The 20,317-nt window shown below is 41.5% G+C and overlaps 2 protein-coding genes across 2 annotated transcripts; one reads left to right on the top strand and one right to left on the bottom strand.

The window, feature by feature from the left end:
- Positions 1 to 2,380: 2,380 nt before the first annotated feature.
- On the top strand, positions 2,381 to 4,103 carry LOC115737961 (leucine-rich repeat extensin-like protein 3). Its single transcript, XM_048274910.1, has one exon. The coding sequence runs from the start codon at positions 3,157 to 3,159 to the stop codon at positions 3,664 to 3,666; it is 510 nt and encodes a 169-aa protein (XP_048130867.1). The 5' UTR covers positions 2,381 to 3,156; the 3' UTR covers positions 3,667 to 4,103.
- Positions 4,104 to 9,850: 5,747 nt separating this feature from the next.
- Positions 9,851 to 11,907, bottom strand: LOC115736945 (growth-regulating factor 5-like). Its single transcript, XM_030668861.2, has 3 exons — positions 11,341 to 11,907; positions 10,745 to 11,204; positions 9,851 to 10,467 (listed from the first exon to the last, which is right to left on the bottom strand). The coding sequence occupies exons 1-3, from the start codon at positions 11,537 to 11,539 to the stop codon at positions 10,221 to 10,223; spliced, it is 906 nt and encodes a 301-aa protein (XP_030524721.1). The 5' UTR covers positions 11,540 to 11,907; the 3' UTR covers positions 9,851 to 10,220.
- Positions 11,908 to 20,317: the final 8,410 nt, after the last annotated feature.

The following is a 20,317-nucleotide window of genomic DNA, read 5'->3' as shown; positions in this document are numbered from 1 at the left end:
GCTAGAGTACTCGACTACTACACTTGTCACCAAAGCTTGGGCTTGGGGTCCATCGAAGTAGAGCTCGAGTTTGTGAAGGCCGAGACCCATACCTCGGTGTTGGGTGCTCGGCTATCTAGCTGCTATGCCCGGGTGCCCTATTCCAATATCCAAAGCACCGGCACTTGGGGCTAAGTCCACAAATGGAAGACTCAAGGCCATCGAGGTCAAGCCCAAGTCCATGGGGTCGGACTTGGGACTTTGGTGCTTGTGCCTAGGTCTCTAGCCATGTGTGAGTACCTTGCTCCCATGCCAAGTCATTGGCAGTCAAGTTCAAGGCGCCAATGCTCATACCTAGGTACCTGAAGGCCATGCCTTGGTACCTAGCTCCCACGCCCAAGTTACCGGTGCTAGGACCTATGTCAATCGAGATAGGGCTCGAGACAACGGTGGCTGGACCTCGAACTCTAGTGTCCATGTCTAGGTCCCTAACGGTTGGGTCTAGGTTTTTGGCTCCCATGCCTGTCAATGTTGCCTAAGGCTTGGACCATAGAGGCTTGGACCATAGAGGTTGGGCTCGAGACCACATTGCTCATGCCAAAGTCCTTGGCGGATGCTCAAGACCATGATACACGTGTATGGGTCCTTAGCAACTGTGCTTGGGTATGAGACTCCCGCAGAAAAGTCATTGGCTGTTGTGTTCGGTTCCCCGACGATTGGGCTTGGGTCCATAGTCGATGGGCCTAGGTCCCTCAAGTTTAGGCCCAACATCTTAATGCTCTTGCTTGGGTGCCTAATCCCACTGGCACTTAGGAACTAGCCCATCAAGGCTGTGTTCGGGTCCTCGGAGTTCATGCTCGGGTTCCTACTTGCCGAGCTTGAGATACCTCGATGATCGGGACCCTGACGGATGGGTATTGCTTATATCACATGAATAGTATATATCTTTTTAGGAAAATAAAATCAAGTTTTCATTTTCAAACAACGAAAAATAATGTTCAATTCATATCATATCTCAAGCCAAATATCAAAAAAATATCAATACATTTCGTGAGATAGGCCCCGTTTGGTTCAATATTGGAAATGAGCATTGAGACTTTAAAGTCCTATTAGCTAAATGCAAATGGTATTTGGTTCATTTTTTGGCTTACTTTGGGGAGATGCAATTGCATCTCAAATGCTCTCCAAAGTCCTTTAACCCAAAGTACTTCTAAAAATAGAGGTACTTTGGGTTAAATGACTTTTGCGAAATACAATTAATTTTTTTTATTTTAATTTTCTCACTTTCGCTTGTCGCCACCCGTCAAGTGCCGACTGCCGCCGCCGCCGCCGCCCGCCCGCCCGCCCGCCCCTCATCTTCGCCCTCCACACCCCCGGCGCGCCGTCGCCCGCCAGCTAGACCCCTCGGTCATTTTTTTTTTAAAAAAGTAAAAATATTTTACAAAGTTCATTTTTCACCAAACACCATTTACGTCAAAGTTGCTTTTCAAATGTATTTTTAAAATACATTTTACCAAACATTATTTGTATTTTGAAAAAGACATTTAGCTCAAAGGTATTTGCATTTTCTTAAAGTTCATTGGCTAAATGCTGAAACAAATAGGGCCATATATGGAAATTTCGTAATTATTTTGAGGAGTTCCAAAAACATTGGTTATTGACTGTTTTGTTCCATTCACCTCTGTGATTTAAGTATGCCCTTGGACGTCTGATCAATAATTGGGTTGTTCAAGCTTGGGCATTTGAGCGAATCACGGGACTCTTTCAATTAAGCTCCTTATTTAATTCATGACAACCAAATCTCAATGAATTATTTCATCTTCTCAATCATGTATTTACATGAAAGATCATTGATATGAATAGCCAACCTTGACAAATCACCTTTTTAGATCGTAAATTGTTGATATGCTTTTGAAAACGTGCATTCGTGCGTGATTATCGATATCTTGTCCATTTGAAATCATATTTAGTGTAAACCCGACCCATTTTAAAGGAGGTAAACGACAGATTTATGCTTTGAACCACTTATGCCGGGAGTCTTTCAATATCCACGAGCTAATCAAAGTTTTATCCAAACCTCACGCACATAATTGCAACTCTCAATCTCTCTGCCTGCAATGACAGGGGCAAGAAATCGTGGTTCCATTATCCAAAAAACGACTCATCTGTTAAACAGTGGATAAATAGGATGTTTCGAAATTTCAGGATAATCAGCAACAGGGATTTTTTTTTTATAACAACAAATCCACCCATTGTTTTAAAAAAAAAAAACAAACAATGGGTATGAGGATCCGACCAAAACAAAAAGAAAAGGAAAAAACAACGGGTACAAGGATAGTCATGTGTAGAAATAGAAACAATCGAATCCAAGAAGCTGTCACCTTGATCCATCTGATGGTCAAATCCCGTTCCCAAGATTTGAGAGTTTGACATTATCAGTTACTCTCTTTTCTGTTACTGTCCATCTGGATTCTGGACAAATTTCCCTTGCACTCCCAAAACAGAACAGGGATTTAGATTCCTTTCCTAGGCTAAATTAGACCAGTGCATAATTTTTTTTCCTTCTGGTCCTTTGGGTTTTTGGTGAAACCCCATTATTGAGGGTTGAAGGTCGGTGGAAAAGCCCCATTTTGTCAAAGATCCTTTCACATCTTCCCTGATTAGCAGTCGATCGATCGAACGATCGATCTCAAAAAGGAAGCCTAGATTTTTTGTATCAGCTCCTCACCTCGTGAGATTTTTGGCCATCTGTCCCAACTTACGAGCGGAAACCACCTTACCAGCCCCACCCATCACACCAATCTCTTTGATGCTTCCCGAGCACAACGTCCTTGAATCACCCCCGTTGTCACAAACCCTAATCCTCCGGTTCCCAATCTGCGAATCGAGGGATTCTTTTTTCCAAAGTAGAGACCGGGAAGGAGGAATTTCAGCGTTCGTGGCAAAAGGGTCGTTTAATTCCGCTTTACCGTCCCGGAATCTCTTCTTGTTCGACGTAAAGGTTAGATTTTTGTGTTTCTGGCTTCAAGAGTTGAACAAGGGAAAAGATCGATGAAGTGGGGTCGTTCTCAAAGCCATACGCGAGAACGCTGGGTAAAACAGGCGAACAGGAATTTTCATTTGCATTGAGAATCGCCCCTAAGTTCTTGTTTTAGTTGTTTTTGCTGGTGTTGTTTCATGGAGTCGCTATTGTCAGCTCATTTTTTGGTGATTCTGGGGTCTCTAGTTGCAATCTGGGCCATTGTAGTTGAGTCTCAATCACAGAATGCACCCAACATTCAACGGTCACCTGCGCCTTTGATCCCTCCTCCCCCATCTCCTCCTCCGCCCCCACCGCCTCCTCCGCCGTCTCCATCACCACCCCCGCCGCCGCCGCCGCCGCCGCCGTCTCCGTTAACTCCTCCTCCCCCTCCATTGCCTTCGCCACCGCGGTTGCCCCACCATTTAGGAAATGACAACACCACAAAGAGATCGTCGCCTCCGTCGGATCATCGGTGGCATGGTGCGCATAATAACAGAAGCAGGAGGTCCCCTCCGCAGCATGAAGACAAGATCAATACAGGCAAGAAGCTGGGGTTGTTGTTTATTGGCATAGCTTCGGTTTTGCAGATTTTTGTTGCCGGGTTTTTGGTATTTAAGAGACAGCAGCTGATGAAAACCAAGGATAGATATGAAACATGTCCATGAGAGTTCGACATTGGTTCAATTGAAGAACAAGGGTGGAGATGTGGTTCTTTGATGAGATTATTTCGTCGGAGGACTAACAGGAGGAGTTCATTTGTGAATGGCCAGAAGAACCATCGAGACAAGATGTTGTTGATGGATAGCAACAGCAAATTGACTGTAGGATACATCAGTCATCGGAGTCCTCGATTTTTTTTTTTTAAATGTATCTGTAATTGGTGATTGCCTCTTTTTTATCCTTTGTCTCAATATCTTCATTCTTCACGTATGATCTTCTACCAATTTCTCCTTGCATGCATATGTACAGAGAGTTGAAGATTTGTTGCTAGCCCTGGTAGTCGATGCTTATTATCGTAACTCTGTATACCATCAGAGCCGGTATCATTTGCATGGGAAAGCTAGGAAATTTATGGATAGTATGAGAATTTTGTTGGGCTACAGAGGTAAGAGAAATAACATTACATTGCCATTCCCAATGGTGTTATTGCTATCGGTTTGATGGAGCTGTTTCTCTCATTTACTCATTGTCTGAGATTCACGGTCGACAATTAACAAGAGAAATTAGCTGGTCAGCAATATTATTTTGTACTGGATGTCATTGCTGATTTGAATATCCATCCTTAATTCGAATAATATTGCCTTCTTAGTCACTATCCTAGTTGCTCATGAAACTTATGCTAATTATTTACTTAGCCAGCCTCATCTAGAAAATTGTTGAATAAAATGAAGCATAGAAGTGATAGGTCAGCCGTAGTAGGACTGCGTTAGAAATACAGCCTTTGCACTTTTGCAGAAGTTCAGGAGTAAGATCTGTTTCTGAATTTCAAATGGTGCCGTTTCTTTTACTAGCTGTCAACTATACAGGATTTGTTCATATTTCTGAGTACAACATTCGGTATACTATAAGCAGGAAATCCTCCATCATTGAATTTAAACGCACTCTTTGGAGCCATTGCAAACTGCTTCATTGTCATTTCTGGGTAATTTCCTATAGCATTCCATTCTTGGTGGAATATCATACAACTGACTGCTTAATGATCTCTCTATTTGTGTGTGCACGTGTGCTGGGCGGGGTGGGCGTGTGTGCGCTTATGTGAGGAACTTATTGTGTGGCAAGACTACCGTATCGATTGTATCAGCAGCATTCTTTTATGTGCTATCCTATTGTCTCCTTCACCTGTCATTGTGCGTCTGATGTATTGCTGAGTTGAGACACACTTTCTATGAAGACTCACGACAGAAATAGTGGTTAAGCACCACCCTTGTTTCTAATTCTTTTGTGGCATCAATATCTTTTGAAGATGTCAATGGATTTGTTTCACTCTCCCAGCTAGTCACGTGGTTAACTGCATTTTTCTTTCTGGTCGGTAAGCGAAGCGTAGTCATCTGTTAAATTTTGTGTTCTTAGTAGGCGGTAGACTATGGGTGGTATGATGGGATTGCACATATTGGTGACTTTGGTTACGTCGGATGCGTGCGTGTGCGTGTGCTGAATTGGGAAGTGGTGTGTTTGATTATGGTTTGCATCGGAAGGGACTTTCACAAGAAATACTGGGTTTGTTCTGGACTTGACTGTGAATGCTTCAAGTTCAATGTTCACAGAACATGCAGTTGCTGTTTGTATTCTATCACTGGCTTGGTTGATTGTTTAATGAAGTATGTTCACTGGGTTGACTTGACAAAGTTGCAGCCTTTTAGGCCATGTTTGCGTTGTAAAGGCGTAATCTTTTTCTATCGTCCAGCAATCACATCTTAGCTTGGAGGCTGGCTTCAAGAAAAGAGAGGATAACAAATAAATAATGAAACAGGTTACAGACTGTTCTTACGGGGACGGATCGATCTGTTGGTTGTCATCCATGTCTCTGTTCTAACACTCTTGGCATTATCTGTTTGGTCTCGAAAGCAATTCCTACGTGGTGATAAACACGTCTTTTAGTTAGAATTTCTTTACCAAGTCAAAGTAAATGCTCACGCGTAAAGCGAGCGGCATTGCTGGCTTGATTATCTGGGGGCCTTATCAAGTTCCCCTTTGAAAAACAACTGATAAGTTTGTTGGACCGAAATCATTATCGTGACGACTGTCAGTCTTGAATTACAAGGATACTTCCTTTCCCACGCGAGTTTGAGTCCACTTGAACTTTTTTTTTTGGTCGGAAGTGAGCTTGAACTTGATAGAGCTGTATTTGAGCTCAACTTGATTCAGTAATCGAGCTACTCAGACTCTAAATCGAGAAGAATTGAGAGCCCGGCTCACGTATTCAATGAGTTCAATTCCGGAAATCTCATGCATAGCTCGAGTCTGTGTGCATCTTTTTGCGAATGGATGATGAGATTCAGGGCGGTGGTCATGCGAAATGCAACGATGTATTGTCAAAATTATGAGTTGCTTGTCTTTCGGGAGACGTGCATTGATTGATTACTATCCAAGGTGCGAGTGCAAGGATTAACAACGCTTCATCCCTAAGCGATTACTTCAATACATCATGTGGAATTAAATACCAGACGCTGCCGTCGCATTACTTTGCTGGATGTAGTAATATTTGGACATATTGAATCCTAATCACATTAATATTCAACGAGTCGAGCTAAGATCTTTCTGTTTTTCTTTTGTTTTTTCAATCGAAAACTACTTTCCAATTCATTAAGTACGAGCACGATTGCATGATAAAATGGGGGCTTGATTACAAACGAGCTCTCAAAGAGGGAAAGGGGGATTAGGACACCAGTTTTCGTTTTAAGGGTTTTTTACGTCCGTTGGCCTTGACAACCTAATCCGCCAACCTATTTCTTTCTCTGAGACAGTGGGATAGCTTCAGATTTTGGATATTGGGCCAGAAGTGTCTTTGCTGTCCGCAACTAGCGCGTGGACTTCCGAGGAGAGAGAGAGAAAGAGGGGGCCCCTTTGGTCCAGCATTTTTTTGGACAGTTTTGGGAAAATACAATTGTAGATCTCCAAATACCTTTATCTCAAAGCAAGTTCGGAGGTACTTTGCTTTTTTTTTTTTTTTTTTGGGTCGAAGTACGGAGGTATTTTGGGATATTGCATTTTTCGGAATGCAAATAAACTTTTTTTTTTAAATTTTACCATCGCTATTTTTTCATAATTACAAGAATATTCTTGAAAGCCCTAACCTTTTTGGCGAAGGCCTCAGCCACCAGCGGATGGCTGAGGAACCACTAGCAGGCTGCCACCAAGCTTGCCGAAGGTCACTTGACGTCAGACGAGGCTTGGGTTCGACAAACCCAGCAACAGTCTGCCTAGGTAGTACGACGTCATGCGAGCCGTCGGTCCTTAGTCGGTTTTGAATATTTTAAAAAGAAAAATAAAGCAGAAAGATTTTAGAAAGTGTGATTTTTTCGAGCAACATTTCAATCAATCAAAGTTGTATCTCAATATATTTTTAGGATACATCTCGTCAAACACTACTTACGTTGCCAAAAAACCCATTTAGCTGGAAAGGTGTTTGCATTTTACCAACACATCACAAAACTGACCCAAATGGGCGAGAGTCGTCCGTGAGAGAATCTATCGTACTTAGATTGTCTGACTCGAGAGTTAAAAGTTCAGTCGGGAATTTTTCGACAAGGAAGTTGAGAGTTTGAAGACATGCGATGGTTTCGACTTGAAGCGCTGCAGAAGCTTTCGCTGTCTGTGCGAACCCATCAGTCAATCTCCCCGCTCGAATCCGTCGATGTTTAGCTTCACTACTGACTTTGCTCGGCGGTGGCCATCTCACGGGCTAGTCACCTGAGGAATTTCTCGCAGTCCATACTCCATAGGTTCCAGAAAGGGACCGCGGCCATTTCGAAGGACCAGGGCGATGGAGTAAGATTTCCGATCCCGAACAATCATTCTTCAATCCGAGATGTGGATGTTGAGTTCAGGGAAGACCCACCACACCTGTTTCGTCCATCGGCAGTTTCGCTCCTTTTGGCAAAGAGGACATGTCGACATAGGAGGTACTATTACTATCTTCCCAAGTGAATAGATTTTGGCACACACTTCACATTTCGTCAGACGCCTTAGCTTTTTCCAGAGGGCTGTGGGGGGTTTGGTAGGAAGACGAGGCTTGATTTGCATCGTGCTTTGTCTCGGTATCTCTTAGCTTTGTTTAATAGCCGCTTGTTACTAAGTAGAGTCCTGATTGATTGCTTGTCCGCTACTAAACTTATTATTGCTGATGTTGTCGAGAGAGAGGATAATTACAGTTTCGTCTTCGTATAGAGTATGCAGTTTTTGCTCATTCCGTTGTGCTGCCTCTGCATTCATTTAGTTTCACCACTAACCTTGGTTCATCCTGATTCCCTGGACCCCCCCAAGTATGCTTTTCTTCAGCCACCTATCCTCTCTGATTTTTTGATTTGTCGTGCATTACCAAACTGTCAATCTCACCTCTTTTGAAATAGAGCCCGGCCAATAATTAAGCTCTGCCCTTCCCTCGGAAATAACTTTATAAGACGTCATGTGGAATTGTCCACGAAGACCATCCGATCCTCATGCTTTGAAGGCTCCCAATTGGAAAGTGGCATCCTTTACCTCCAGCACTTTCACATTTCATAGCATGCTTTGATTCATGTGGTCCAACCAAGCTGGGCCATTGATTAAATACTGGCTGAAAGTCCATGGAGCCGACTGAGCTGTATAATGACCTAAAGAAGTTCGCCGTCATCTGCTTCCATCGGGTAAGGTCTCTGCTCCGCTCCTCTTCTATAGTTCTCAACATAGAGATGTCGTTTCTTTGGCGCCTTTGAGCTCTGTTTGCATGGAGAAACTTGGTATTTTTATCACCCTATCTCAGCCAGTTCATTCTAGAGCACATAACCCAGTACATTTCATACTTGTTTCCACATATCTTCAATTTGGATAATCAGTTGCTGTAACCTATCCCTGTTATGATGCAAAATCGGCTCATTTGTGATCTCCTGGAGCACTCTTTTTCAAGGAATTGATTTAGCTCTGAGCATTGGAGAACCATTTCTCGCTTCACTTCTTTACGGCCTCTGTTACCTTCTGTAATTTCTTCAACAGATGCTCATTTTCCATTCCTGGGGTGTTCCATACCGAACTTACAAGTGCGCAACACACTTCATCTATGTTTTGATTTGGAGTACAAGAAGCTTGACCAAACCATGTTTGAGGAAGTAAAATTAAGAGTTCGAGTATTAATTGCGATGATCATGATGCCCAACCATAATATATGGGGACTAGTGCCAATGGCTAGGGTTACAAAGAGCAGTTTAATCTGCATTGCAATGGCTTACAAACATGTAGCTAGGTATTCAAACAAATGAGTCATGATCAAGTATTCGAGAGAAATCTTTGGCAAAAATAGAAAAGTTAGGTACCCAATAAAGATCCCCGAAATCAAGCTTACGTGGGCCCATTACAAAAATCTCAAGATAGGCCATTGTTCAAGGAAGGCGAATCAAGTGGCGGATTGAATTTCGAAGGCCCACAGGTGAGAGAAATCTTTTCTAGTAATTGGGTGTCTAAAACCCCTAAAACATTATGGGACCTCATCTGTGCATGTCCGTTTGATATAGAGGACAGTAGGTTCTATGGATGCGTTCCTTATTTTAACGTGTCGGTACCCGCCCCACACTTTTAATTTTCAATCATATCTTTTTCTCCCTTGACGGCGGAAAATACTATCCGTTGGCTTTTCGCCTGAAGGATCTCGAGGTCCGAACGAGGCATCAGACGAAGGCAGTTTAAGGACTTACTTAAGTCCATTTGTCTTGTAAAATCAAGGAATCACTCGAAGAAATGAAAGAAGTTGCCAATAAAAGCTAACCGCATGTTCGTAATTTCGTATACATTATCCCCATTTTATGAACATGCCATCCGCGATGCAAAAATTGCCACTTATGCACTACTTAGAAAATGAGTGATTCTATGATCATGTAACTTCGTGGCAAAATATAACGAAGATCGCGTAACTTATTTTAACCCCAGCTGAGTCAAACTGAGCATGTGAAATGCTTTCAAAGGCAAGACGATAAAGACAAAGCACAGTGGGCCTCAATTGGACCCCAGGTAGTACAAGCAATCGTTGGGACTACCGGTACCAGACGACTGTTGTGCATCATGTATGATCATACGTAGTGCAAATAATGCACTGCGTTCTGGGGTTTCGTTGGGCCCATGTATGATGTCCAAAAGAGAACCAGCAGGAGCAAAAAAAAAAAGAAAAAGTAGGTGGGTGCTTTGAATTGATTACAGAAAATGGACAAGCGAGTCCCTCCCGAAGCATTTTCTAATGTTGCTTCCAGTCAAAGAAACAAGCCTTGCAAATCTGAGACATGTTTTGCTCACAGGGGAAAGGGAAAGTGCAATGAAAGCAGCAAAGATAAAATTAAAAAGTGTCGAACAGAAGTGCGAATCCTCCTCCTGATATGGGACCCTACCTCTTTTCAGCAGGAATTGAATTCGTCACCTACTGTTGCGTTCCTCAGTTCCAAGTCACCCCCATCAGCGAGACTCGGGCAAATTGCAAAGACCAGTCTGATTCAAAGGAACAAGAAGAAGGAGAAGGAGAAGAAGGTAGAAAGATCCTTCATTTCCCGAAGAAGTGGTGTAATGGCTTGTGGGGTTGTTCTTCCTTCTCTGGCTTAATTGATTTGTAATCAGGACCCAGAACAAAGGAGCGACCTTCTCTGGGGTCCGGTGGTTGTGAAGAGAACTGGATCGGGCCCTGATACTGATCTTGAGCTTGAGAGAAATTTGTTTGAGCAGCACCTGAAGCTTCTGGGAAGAAGGACCTCTCGTAGTCCACTTCACTGAGTTTCCCATGCATAAAATACCTACTTGCAAGGTGGGTAAAATTCATCGAACTGCAGTTAGAGAAATGATTGCCCAAGGAAAAATGAAAAAACTTGGATCTTTTTTCGCACGAACCGAGTCAGTTTTCAACAGGAGTCTGTCGGTTTTGCAAAATCATTCGAAAATGACATGAATTTTTTATAAATCAATATCTTTAGAATGCTCAATCAGACTACATGTATTTTGCAAAAGATGCGAACTGACGCGAGCTCATGAATTTTGACTTTTGCCAACTGAGCACGAACCGACAAGGCCTACCTGCCATCTTTATGACTCTGTGAGTATGACTGAAGATTCATCACGTAGTTGTGCGGAAGGTGGTGGCTGCTTGCTTCATATGGATGAGGGAATGGACCAGCATCTGGAGAAGGCCAAGCGGAGGAGGAAGAGGAGGAGGAGGAGGCGGAGGAAGAAGGAGCAGTCATGAAGGGGTGGAGTGTTGGGTGGTGGTGTTCATGTTCCCCGCTAGCCGAGACAATGCATGAAGAAGTTGGTGGACAAGCGGTGGCGCCGATCGACAGGGCTGGCGGCGGTTGCTGTGGTTCCACATGCTTTCTTGAACGGTGCTTGCCTCGGTGCATGTGCTTCTCACAGTACTTGGAGTCAGGGTAGGCCTCCTTGGAGCACCTCCATTTCTTACCATCTGTTCTTCTGCACCTCCCTGGCTCAGGGTCTGCTTTCCTGCCATAGCCCACCTGGAACTCGCCCCACCCACCCACTAATCCCAAAAAGAAAGAAATTCAAAAAGGGTCTGACTCATTTCCTTGATCAAGAACATATACATCTATCAACAAAAATGGGAGGATAACGCACTTGTTCTTTCGCTTTCGGGACATGGATAGAAGGAGCTTTACCTTGATGAGGAGGGAATGGGCCAAAGGAGAGGGAGGAGGAGCTGGAGTCCAAGCTCCTTCTAACACTGAAGATGAGCTCAGGTGGGACTTGGAGTCCTGACACCATGTATTTGTAGACAAGGGCTTGTGTCTCTAGCTCTTGCCACTGTGCCTCTGTGAAGGGATAATACCTGCTCGTCATTCTTCCACTCCCACTCATCCTCTCAGCTGACTAGAAATCCCTCAGCAACACACAAAACAGAGAGAAGGACTCTCTCTCTCTCTCTCTCTCTCCTCCCCTTCTTGGGATTGACCACTTTGATAGGAATACTGAGTAAATGCTAATCAGTCATTGCTGGTCAGTATTGTTCGCAAAAACTTATGCATGGATCATGGAAAGAGAAGGACTCATGATGTGTGTTATATGCTGTGCTCTCTCTCTCTCTCTCTCTCAACCTCTGAATTCTTGGTGGGTCCTGTTATTTTCTGCTACTTCTGGCATTTCTTTGCCTCCTCTGTCACTGCTATTTTCTTTTGGCTCTCTGATACATTAATTTCACAGGCATATGAATGAACCAGTGCTTGCTGGCGAGGACATGAGAATGGGGGGTCAAAAGAAATTAAAGGTGGAGAGAGGGGTAAGAGTGTACTTTTCCTCTACTGTCTCCACATCATGGTCCTTGAAGTGGGTGCCTGGCCCCTCCTGGATGATGACATTTTTCTTTTTCTCTGTTAATGTTTAAATTGAGAAAATAAAATCACTTGCGCAATAAAATTTATGTGAATCCAAAGAATTTATTGCCACCCAAGGTTAGTCTTCAGCTTTAAACTCTCTCTCTCTCTCTCTCTTCCTCTATAGCTAAGTGAATTTAATTATTGGGATGTGAGTCGTATTTATGATTAGATAGAGAGATGTCTTTTGTGATCGAAGAAAATTGGAAAAATTTCGATTAAGGATTTGAAATGGACTTTATTTCGAATAAAGGTCCGAAGTGTTTGTCTTTACAAATGGTCGATTGCCATCTACTACTTCAACGAGTGTTCTCTCTACACTCGTCACATGCGAGATCATCGGTTATCTCGAAATCCCTTATTCTCCTTTACTTGATAGTTCTCATAATTCACATTTCTCCTCTGCTTTCATTAATGGCTTCCAAGATATAAGGCATTCGTTATCCGAAGATTGTGTCGATTTAACTTCATAGCTACATCGACGAGTCTAAGCAAATTGTGTCCGAGATTATCGGCTCCATCACTTAGATAGCTCCTTTGCATCTAGCTCATCGTGAGTCGGGTCAGTCGTGACTCTTTGTTGATTAAACCAATCCTCATTTATTGACCCCCATGCTCCAGGATTTAGTCATTCCTTGCCACATCTTTCGTCGGCTAAGGCCACTCACTTTGTCGGCTAATTACACTTACGGAAAGCTTTCAACACTTGGCAAGTTTTTTCAGCTCGAGTCGATAGTCAAGGACTTGGGCATTTTTTGGTGTTAAAATATACTAAATAGTTAGGTTTCTCACTTAGAGCTATACTTTCGTCAATGGTGGCTGGGATGTATATATTAACGTGTTTCTTTTTTGGCAGGGGGAAATTACCATAACAGTCCAAAACCTATTACAATTGTGCCAATTCAATCCTAAACTTTTTTTTTTTACCGATTCAGTTCTAAACCTTTTGCAATCGTGCCATTTCAGTTCATCCGATAAATTTTGGCTAGCCGGCGTTGACGTGGAGGTTAGCCGATCGGCGACCGAATATTTTAATATTTTTTATAATATATATTTTTTATAGTTTTTCTTTTTCTTTTTTTTCCTCCTTCCCTCCCCTCCCCACCTCCAGTCGGTTGCCATAGACCGGCGACCGGCCAGAGGGGCGCTCGGAGAGGCTGAATCGCTCGACCAAGGCGGGGGTTGACCTCGCCTTCATCGGGCGAGGCAGTGACGGCGAGGTCGAAAATATTGGGTCGCCGGCCGACCGACGTTCACGTCAGCACTAGCCGGTCAAAATTCGCTGGATGGGCTGAATTGACACAATTACAAAATGTTTAGGATTGAATAAGCAAAAAAATAAAAATAAAAAAGTTTAGGACCGAATTGGCACAATTGCAATAGATTTAGGACTTTTTTTTTGTAATTTTCCCTTTTTGGCGTATCATGCAATAATATTGCCTATCCAACGTATCCACATTTTTTTGACGATGAGCGGCTAATATTATTGAACGTGTTAAGAGTAATTGTTGAGTATGCTTAATCCAGGATGAATCAATCATACTTACACTAAGAAACATAAATACTTTGAAAATTTAAGCTGTCCGCATTGTTCTTACATTTTGGGAAATGAGATGTTAGGAGAATTCACGTAAATGATATAGAGAATCGTTTACTTTTCTGGTTGTTTACAAGTGAAAGCATTGTTCTTGAAAATAGAAGGTGCCAAAAGAGGTGAACTATTAGATAGCAACTCAGTCAATTTGTTTTTCTTTGTAATGACTAGAAATGGTAGAAAGGCCACTTAAATATATAAATTCTAAATTTAAGATGAAAATTGTCTGAAAAATCCTAAACTTATTGCATTTTTGTCAATTCAGTTCTAAATTTTTTAATTGTGTCCATTGAATACTAAACATTTTCATGTTTTGCCAATTGAGTCCATCCACCCAACTTTGACCGGATATCATTAACATAGACATTGGCTATTTTACGTAGCACAACCAGCGTTGGCGTGAATTTCTTTAAAAATATTTTAACTTTTTGAATTTTTTTTACGGTTGTGGCTAGTGAAGGCATCATGGCCCCGTTGCCCTTGCCAGTGGCCAATGATGGTATGCTGATGACATATTAAAACTTGTCCGGGTCAATGCCGGCGGTGCTACGTATGATGGTTGACGATCGATGTCTACGTTCGTAATTTTCGGCTAAAATTGACCGAATAATCTCAATTAGCAAAACGTGAAAATGTTTAATACTTAATTGGCACATTTAAAATATTTAGGGCTGAATTGGCAAAAATGTAACATATTTAGGACTGTGGATAATTTTCCCAATTTTGTCTGATACTCCATGACCTTATGAATTTTGTAGGCATGAACTCATTTCATAGATTATGTAGGTATATAGCAAACAAAAACAAACAGCTTTCTAAAAAGTATCATATAGTTAAGAATATATACAAAAAATTACGAGCTCATGTGTATGAAGAAGGAAAGAGAGTGTTAACATTCAAAATGACCTACTTTTAGTTATTATCGGCAAGTATCAAACCTAGCCGATAAGAATAGAGTTAGGTCAATAATGAAGAGAGTTACTGGCAACTTGAAAAGAATCAGCAACTTGCCGCTTAAGTCATCGACAACACAACGCATTACCGACGAGAGTATTTAAGTTTCTCGTAAAGTCATTGCTATCGATGGTGAATGACTGATGTGAAGATAACTGTTGATCGATTATGTCTTATCCATTCATGAAGTAACTTCCATAAACAATCGAAAGCGAGTTATTCGAAGATAACCGTCGGTTGATTGTATGATCCGTTCGTGCGGGAACTTCCGGTAACCACTAAAAGGGAGTGATTTGTTCTTTTTAATTTAGTAACCGCTATATGTAACCTTCGTTTGTAAGGGCTATAAATACCCCAAGTGTACTTTTTATAACGCCCCTTCAACAATGACAGAACTCAACGTTATTTACTTTTATCTTTACTTTTCACAACTTTACTTTCTCGTATTTTTCAATTCCCACACCTTAGACGTAGTTTTGGATACTTCATCGTCGATTGAATTTTGACACTATATCTGTCTATCATTACAATTTGCCGTCAATTAAATATCGAGAAAGTGTTTTGTGCTTCGTCGTTGATTAAATTCCAACAAAGCATACCCGTTCCTTATGATCCATTGAGCCTCCTGTTCGGAATCGCCACGGAATTCTTCTCCTCTTAATAAAAATCGAAGAAATAACGTTCGATGAAAGGTATTTTGTCGACGACCGTTTTCGGCGAAACATCTTGTTGGCATGCTTGGTGGGACGACTTGTGATTCGATTTAAGGAAATTCAATGCCGAGAACAAGGAATCATCTAGGGCCCGACAATGCCTAGGGAAATGATCCCAACGGCAGTGACAAGTCTGCGCACTCCCGATCTTAAGCCATTAACCTAACGGTAGAAGAAGGCCAATGCAAGGGGGTGGATTTTTCCCGACGTCTCACTGAAAACCAATCGAGAGATTATATGTTGACCGCCATGAGAAGGATGTTCGAGAAGTAGCAAAATAATCTAGCTAATCATGTAGTCAATCATATTACTAGAGTGCTCAAGCCCATGATATTCGACATCGTGAACGAACTTGATTCGAGGCTGTCGGACATTTCCAACGCAAGGAAGCCAGGTAGCGATTAGGTACGTACCCCCGATCTCCTCTCCTCATCTAAATAATATTGGTAATTTAGGCCAAACAAATTCGCAACTAGCGGTCAGAATATTGCTAAGGCCTAAAGTTGCTAAACGGTCATAACCAACGTAATCCTAATTTAATTGGTGTAGAAAATATTGTTAATCAAAGTGGTCCAGTTGAAGGCAATGCCACTGAAAATATCAAAATAACGGCAAATTAATGTTTGCCGATGTCGCTTGAAGAAAATTAAATATCGATATTACTAGCAACCCCTAGCGACGTGACTCGGCCCGTGGAGAATGAAACATCCCTACTCGATAGGGGAGTACAATCACCAAAAATCAATGCGATTGACGCGCCAAACATCGGCGTAATGGTACCGTCAAATATTGGTGTGGCTGCGCCACCGAATCTCGATGTGGTCAATCAATCGAATTTGGGATATATGTCATACCGACCCCGAGTCCCACAGAATAATTGGGCTAGACCGCTTGCTTCCCTCAGGGGGTAGAATGCCCAAGTTCAATAGGGTCAACAATTTCAAGACCCTCAAGAGAACCATTTATTGGTTGAGCAGGCAGCAGAGATTGTGTTCCAACTAATGAGTATTGATGAGGTTATTCCTAGGCCCATGTATAGGAAACCATTGCCTGAATGGGTTGATAACCAGCCATTTTCAAGAGGCTTTGAAATCCTCAAATTTTTCATTTTTATTGATGAAGATGAACAATCAACTATTGAACATATTTGTCGATTTATACCCCAATGCGGAGAAGCAGAGACAATCGAGTTTTTAAGACTTAGGTTATTTCCTTTTTCTCTGTCTAAAATTGCTTTTGCCTAGTACACCAACTTACCACCTAATTTAGTGTGTAATTGGGCAGAGATGGAGAAACAATTCCATTCTCAATTTTATCGAACGATGCCCGAGGTATCAATTTCTGATTTGGCTGCACTCTATCAATACAATAACGAGTTGGCTGATTAATTTGTTGCTCGATTTAAGAATGTTAGAACTAAATGCTTTACTTCACTCTCGGAGAAAGAATCTGCGAATTTGGCTTTCAATGGATTGAAATTCAATCGGAGAGAAAAGTCTCAAGTCCAAAACTTTACCAATTTATTTGAATTGGCAATGAGGGTGTCTAACTATAAACAACTACTTAAGAACAAAGATAGAGGGCCACGAGAAGATTTTATACAAAATATGGCTTCCATGAAAAAACATGTCACACGACAAATCTAGCCAAGATAACATCCGGCAAAGGAAAATTGAATTTGCCAAATGTTGATTATTTAATATAAAAGAATCGAATGATCCATAAATTATTCAATTCTTTTAAGGGGACATTTGTTGACACCCAAAAATGACCAACTTTTGATTATTATTGGCAAGTATCAAGCCTACCCGATAAGAATAGAGTTTGGTTAGTAATAAACAGAGTTACTGACAACTTGAAGGGAATTAGTAACTCGCTAGTGAAGTCGTTGATAACACAACACGAAGTTACTGACGAGAGTTTTGAAGTTTCTCGTAAAGTCATTGATATTGGAGGTGAATGACCGATACGAAGACAATCGTTGGTTGGTTATGTCTTATTCGTTCATGAAATAACTTCCGGTAACCATCGAAAGAGAGTTATTTGAAGATAACTACTGGTTGGTTGTCTTATCCATTCGTGTGGTAACTCCCAATAACCATCAAAAGGGAGTTATTTGTTTCTAATTTAGTAACCGCTATATGTAACTGCTGTTTCTAAGGGTTATAAATACCCTAAGTGTACTCTTAGTAAGATCCCTTCAATCAATGACAGAACTCAACGTTTTTTACTTTTATCTTTACTTTTCGCAACTTTACTTTCTCGTAATTTTCAATTTCCGCACTTTAGACGCATTTTTTTATGCTTTGTTGTTGATTACATTCTGACATTATATTTCTCTGTTATCGCACTTTGTCGTCGATTAAGTTCTAGTAAAATATTTGTATTTCGTCGTCGATTAAATCCCGACAAAGCATATCCGTTCCTCGTGATTTATTGAGCTTTATATCTAGAATCGCCACAGAACCCATCTCTTCTTAATAAAAATCGAGGAAATGACTTTTAATGAAAGGTATTCTATCGACGATCATTTTCGGCAAAACAGAGTTATACCACATGTTATACTGGCATGCAATTCAGGAATCAATTAAGTACTCCTCCCATGAATCAAATCGATAACTCAACTCTGCTGCCTTTCCTCCAGATAACTACATCTTAAATTATGATTAGTTCTGTCGTTCACGTGGATAGTAAGACCAATGAATTCAGTTTTCCAAAAGGTGCATGTTTGGGGGCCTTAGACAAAATTTTTCGAAGTGAAAGACCGATATTTTTATAAATAATGAGACTTCTCAACATGAACAACCACTCGAATTCTCCACATCAAAATTCTTGTCAGCTCAAACACACTCGGAGTCAGGAATTTGATTTGGACAAGTTATGTGAGTTTAAAGGCTTAATATGCAGCTAAAATGGTCAGAGATTTAGTTAAAAAAATGCTTAATCCAGGGTTAGTGCAATTGGCTGGAGCATTGAGGGATTTCTAGCTCGGAAATTGGAGATTGTCGATGTGCAAGTTGCTCTGGATTAGGGTCACCAATTACAGGCAGAGGGAATAGACCTAATCGATTGATGAGACGTGCGCGGTGTTCCTCGAGTCTTCAAATGATCGGATCTCTGTGCTCGTGGCTCCGGATAATAAAAAGAAACCGATGCCTTCTCCTCACGTCGTGCTTATACATTGCACCCAGATAAGAAATCATTTTTCTACTCCTTGTTATATAAACCAAAGTTTTTTCGTAAAATTTCTGGTTCCGAGCTTCATGCACTTCGCGAACCCTGTAAAGCCCGCATGGACGTGTATGTTACCGGGCTAATTTCGGGCGGGCCAACGCCAACGGCCCACCTAATTGTTTTGATTGGGGTCCATCTAAAATGGCATTGCCGGCTTTGTTTTGCCAAGAATTTCTGCAGTCTGATAAGCCCCTATCCATTAAATTTCTTCCTCAATCACCAATCCTCTAACAATCCGAAAAACGAAAAATTACTCAGCTAAGCCGAAGGTTAATAGTGTGCTCGACCAAATGTAGTACACACTGATAGTGGTCCTAATTAAAAGCCCGACACCTTTTCCAATAGGACAACGGTCAATCGATTATTTCGACCATTGAAGCATGTATGCGTGAGCTCACCTAGATCGGACATTTTATGTTTTTCGACAATGCGAGTCGGCGTAAAGAACAGAATTGGGCAATCTATATGGACCTAATTTCTTAAACTGGAGAGGGGTAAATGCGGGCCGAGATATGTGGGGCCAGCATAAGCCCACGACTGTCTATCGGGCTCGGGCACAGAGAGAGAGAGAGAGAGAGAGAGAGAGAGAGAGAGAGTCCTATGAAATCTGGTTTGTGGGATATGGCTTGACTTGAGAGGGCAATTGGGAATGACTCTAGACCGCACATCGATTCCATGGTTCACATTGAGGAATGACAACCAACGATAGTTACACAGCGGAAGGGGGCTTCTCTCTTTTGTTTGGCTTCGAGCTGGCAAAAGATGTCTTGTTTTGAGCTCATGCGTTCCATCTTCTCATGCCTACGACTGGACCACCATGCAATTCCTCTTTCACTCGTTTGTTCGTGTACTCTAGTGGCACTCATTATCGGGTCATTCCGTCTCTTTTTCTCATGATCTATTTGATCTTTCTTTCCCCAGCCATTATGAGCCATGAAAGGTCCAGCTTATGACTTTCTTTAACCCACATTGTTAACAATTATTGACTCCTAAACCACGAGGAAACACAACAAAGTGTAACACTTATAAAACTCGATACGCCCGACTTCAAAGTCTCTTGTTGAAACCAACGCCAATGTAGACGGGAAAATTGCCAAAACAACCAGAAATCTATTGTAATCGTGTCAATTTAGTTGTAAACCTTTTTTTTTTCTTTTTGTCAATTCAGTCCTAAACCTTTTGTATTTGTGTCGATTCGGTCCTTTCGACTAACGTGGTGCCAACTAGTGCCGACGTGATAATTTTTAATAATATTTCAATCATTTTTTTTATTTTTATTTTTTTTTCTACCTTAAGTCCGCCGAGAGTCGCTGCCTCGCTGGCCCTTAAGACAAAAAATATAAAAATATAAAATATTTATAAAGTAAAGAAAATAAAATAAAAAATTCACAATATTATTAGAAATTGCCACGTCAAAGCCATATAATCAAAGTAGGCTGAAAGAACCGAATTGACACAAAAATGCAAAAGTTTCAGCACTAAATTAGCTCTATATATATATATATGGCTGAACTGACATTGACTTTTTTTGGCAATTTTCGTCAGCGTAGACGTATGCCATCTTTTTTTTATTAATCTCTAGCCAAAATGGTTCTCTTCTTTCCATGGATACCGTTTCATTTACTTCAGTTCCTTCTATGATCAAGATCAGATGAGGGAAGGCCCACCAAATGATTCTCGATCCAATAAGACTCTCGATCGAGTGTCATTTCAGGAAAAGTCAAGCAATAAGATCCACCAAAATGAATATCCTTCAGCATTATGCTTTCCC

This window comes from Rhodamnia argentea, chromosome 2 (genome assembly GCF_020921035.1).
Source record: "Rhodamnia argentea isolate NSW1041297 chromosome 2, ASM2092103v1, whole genome shotgun sequence".
Classification (NCBI taxonomy): Eukaryota; Viridiplantae; Streptophyta; class Magnoliopsida; order Myrtales; family Myrtaceae; genus Rhodamnia; species Rhodamnia argentea.
The sequence above is the reverse complement of the archived record's forward strand: the minus strand, read 5'-3'. Positions and strand labels throughout refer to the sequence as shown.

Bases quoted from the DNA above. Each gene is read 5' to 3' on its own strand.
- LOC115736945 (XM_030668861.2), bottom strand. From the start codon at position 11,539: ATGAGTGGGAGTGGAAGAATGACGAGCAGGTATTATCCCTTCACAGAG. The intron at 11,205-11,340 runs GTAAAGCTCCTT...TTTTGGGATTAG, and splicing joins CCCATTCCCTCCTCATCAAG to TGGGTGGGTGGGGCGAGTTC. The intron at 10,468-10,744 runs GTAGGCCTTGTC...CCTTGCAAGTAG, and splicing joins CAGAGTCATAAAGATGGCAG to GTATTTTATGCATGGGAAAC.
- LOC115737961 (XM_048274910.1), top strand. From the start codon at position 3,157: ATGGAGTCGCTATTGTCAGCTCATTTTTTGGTGATTCTGGGGTCTCTA.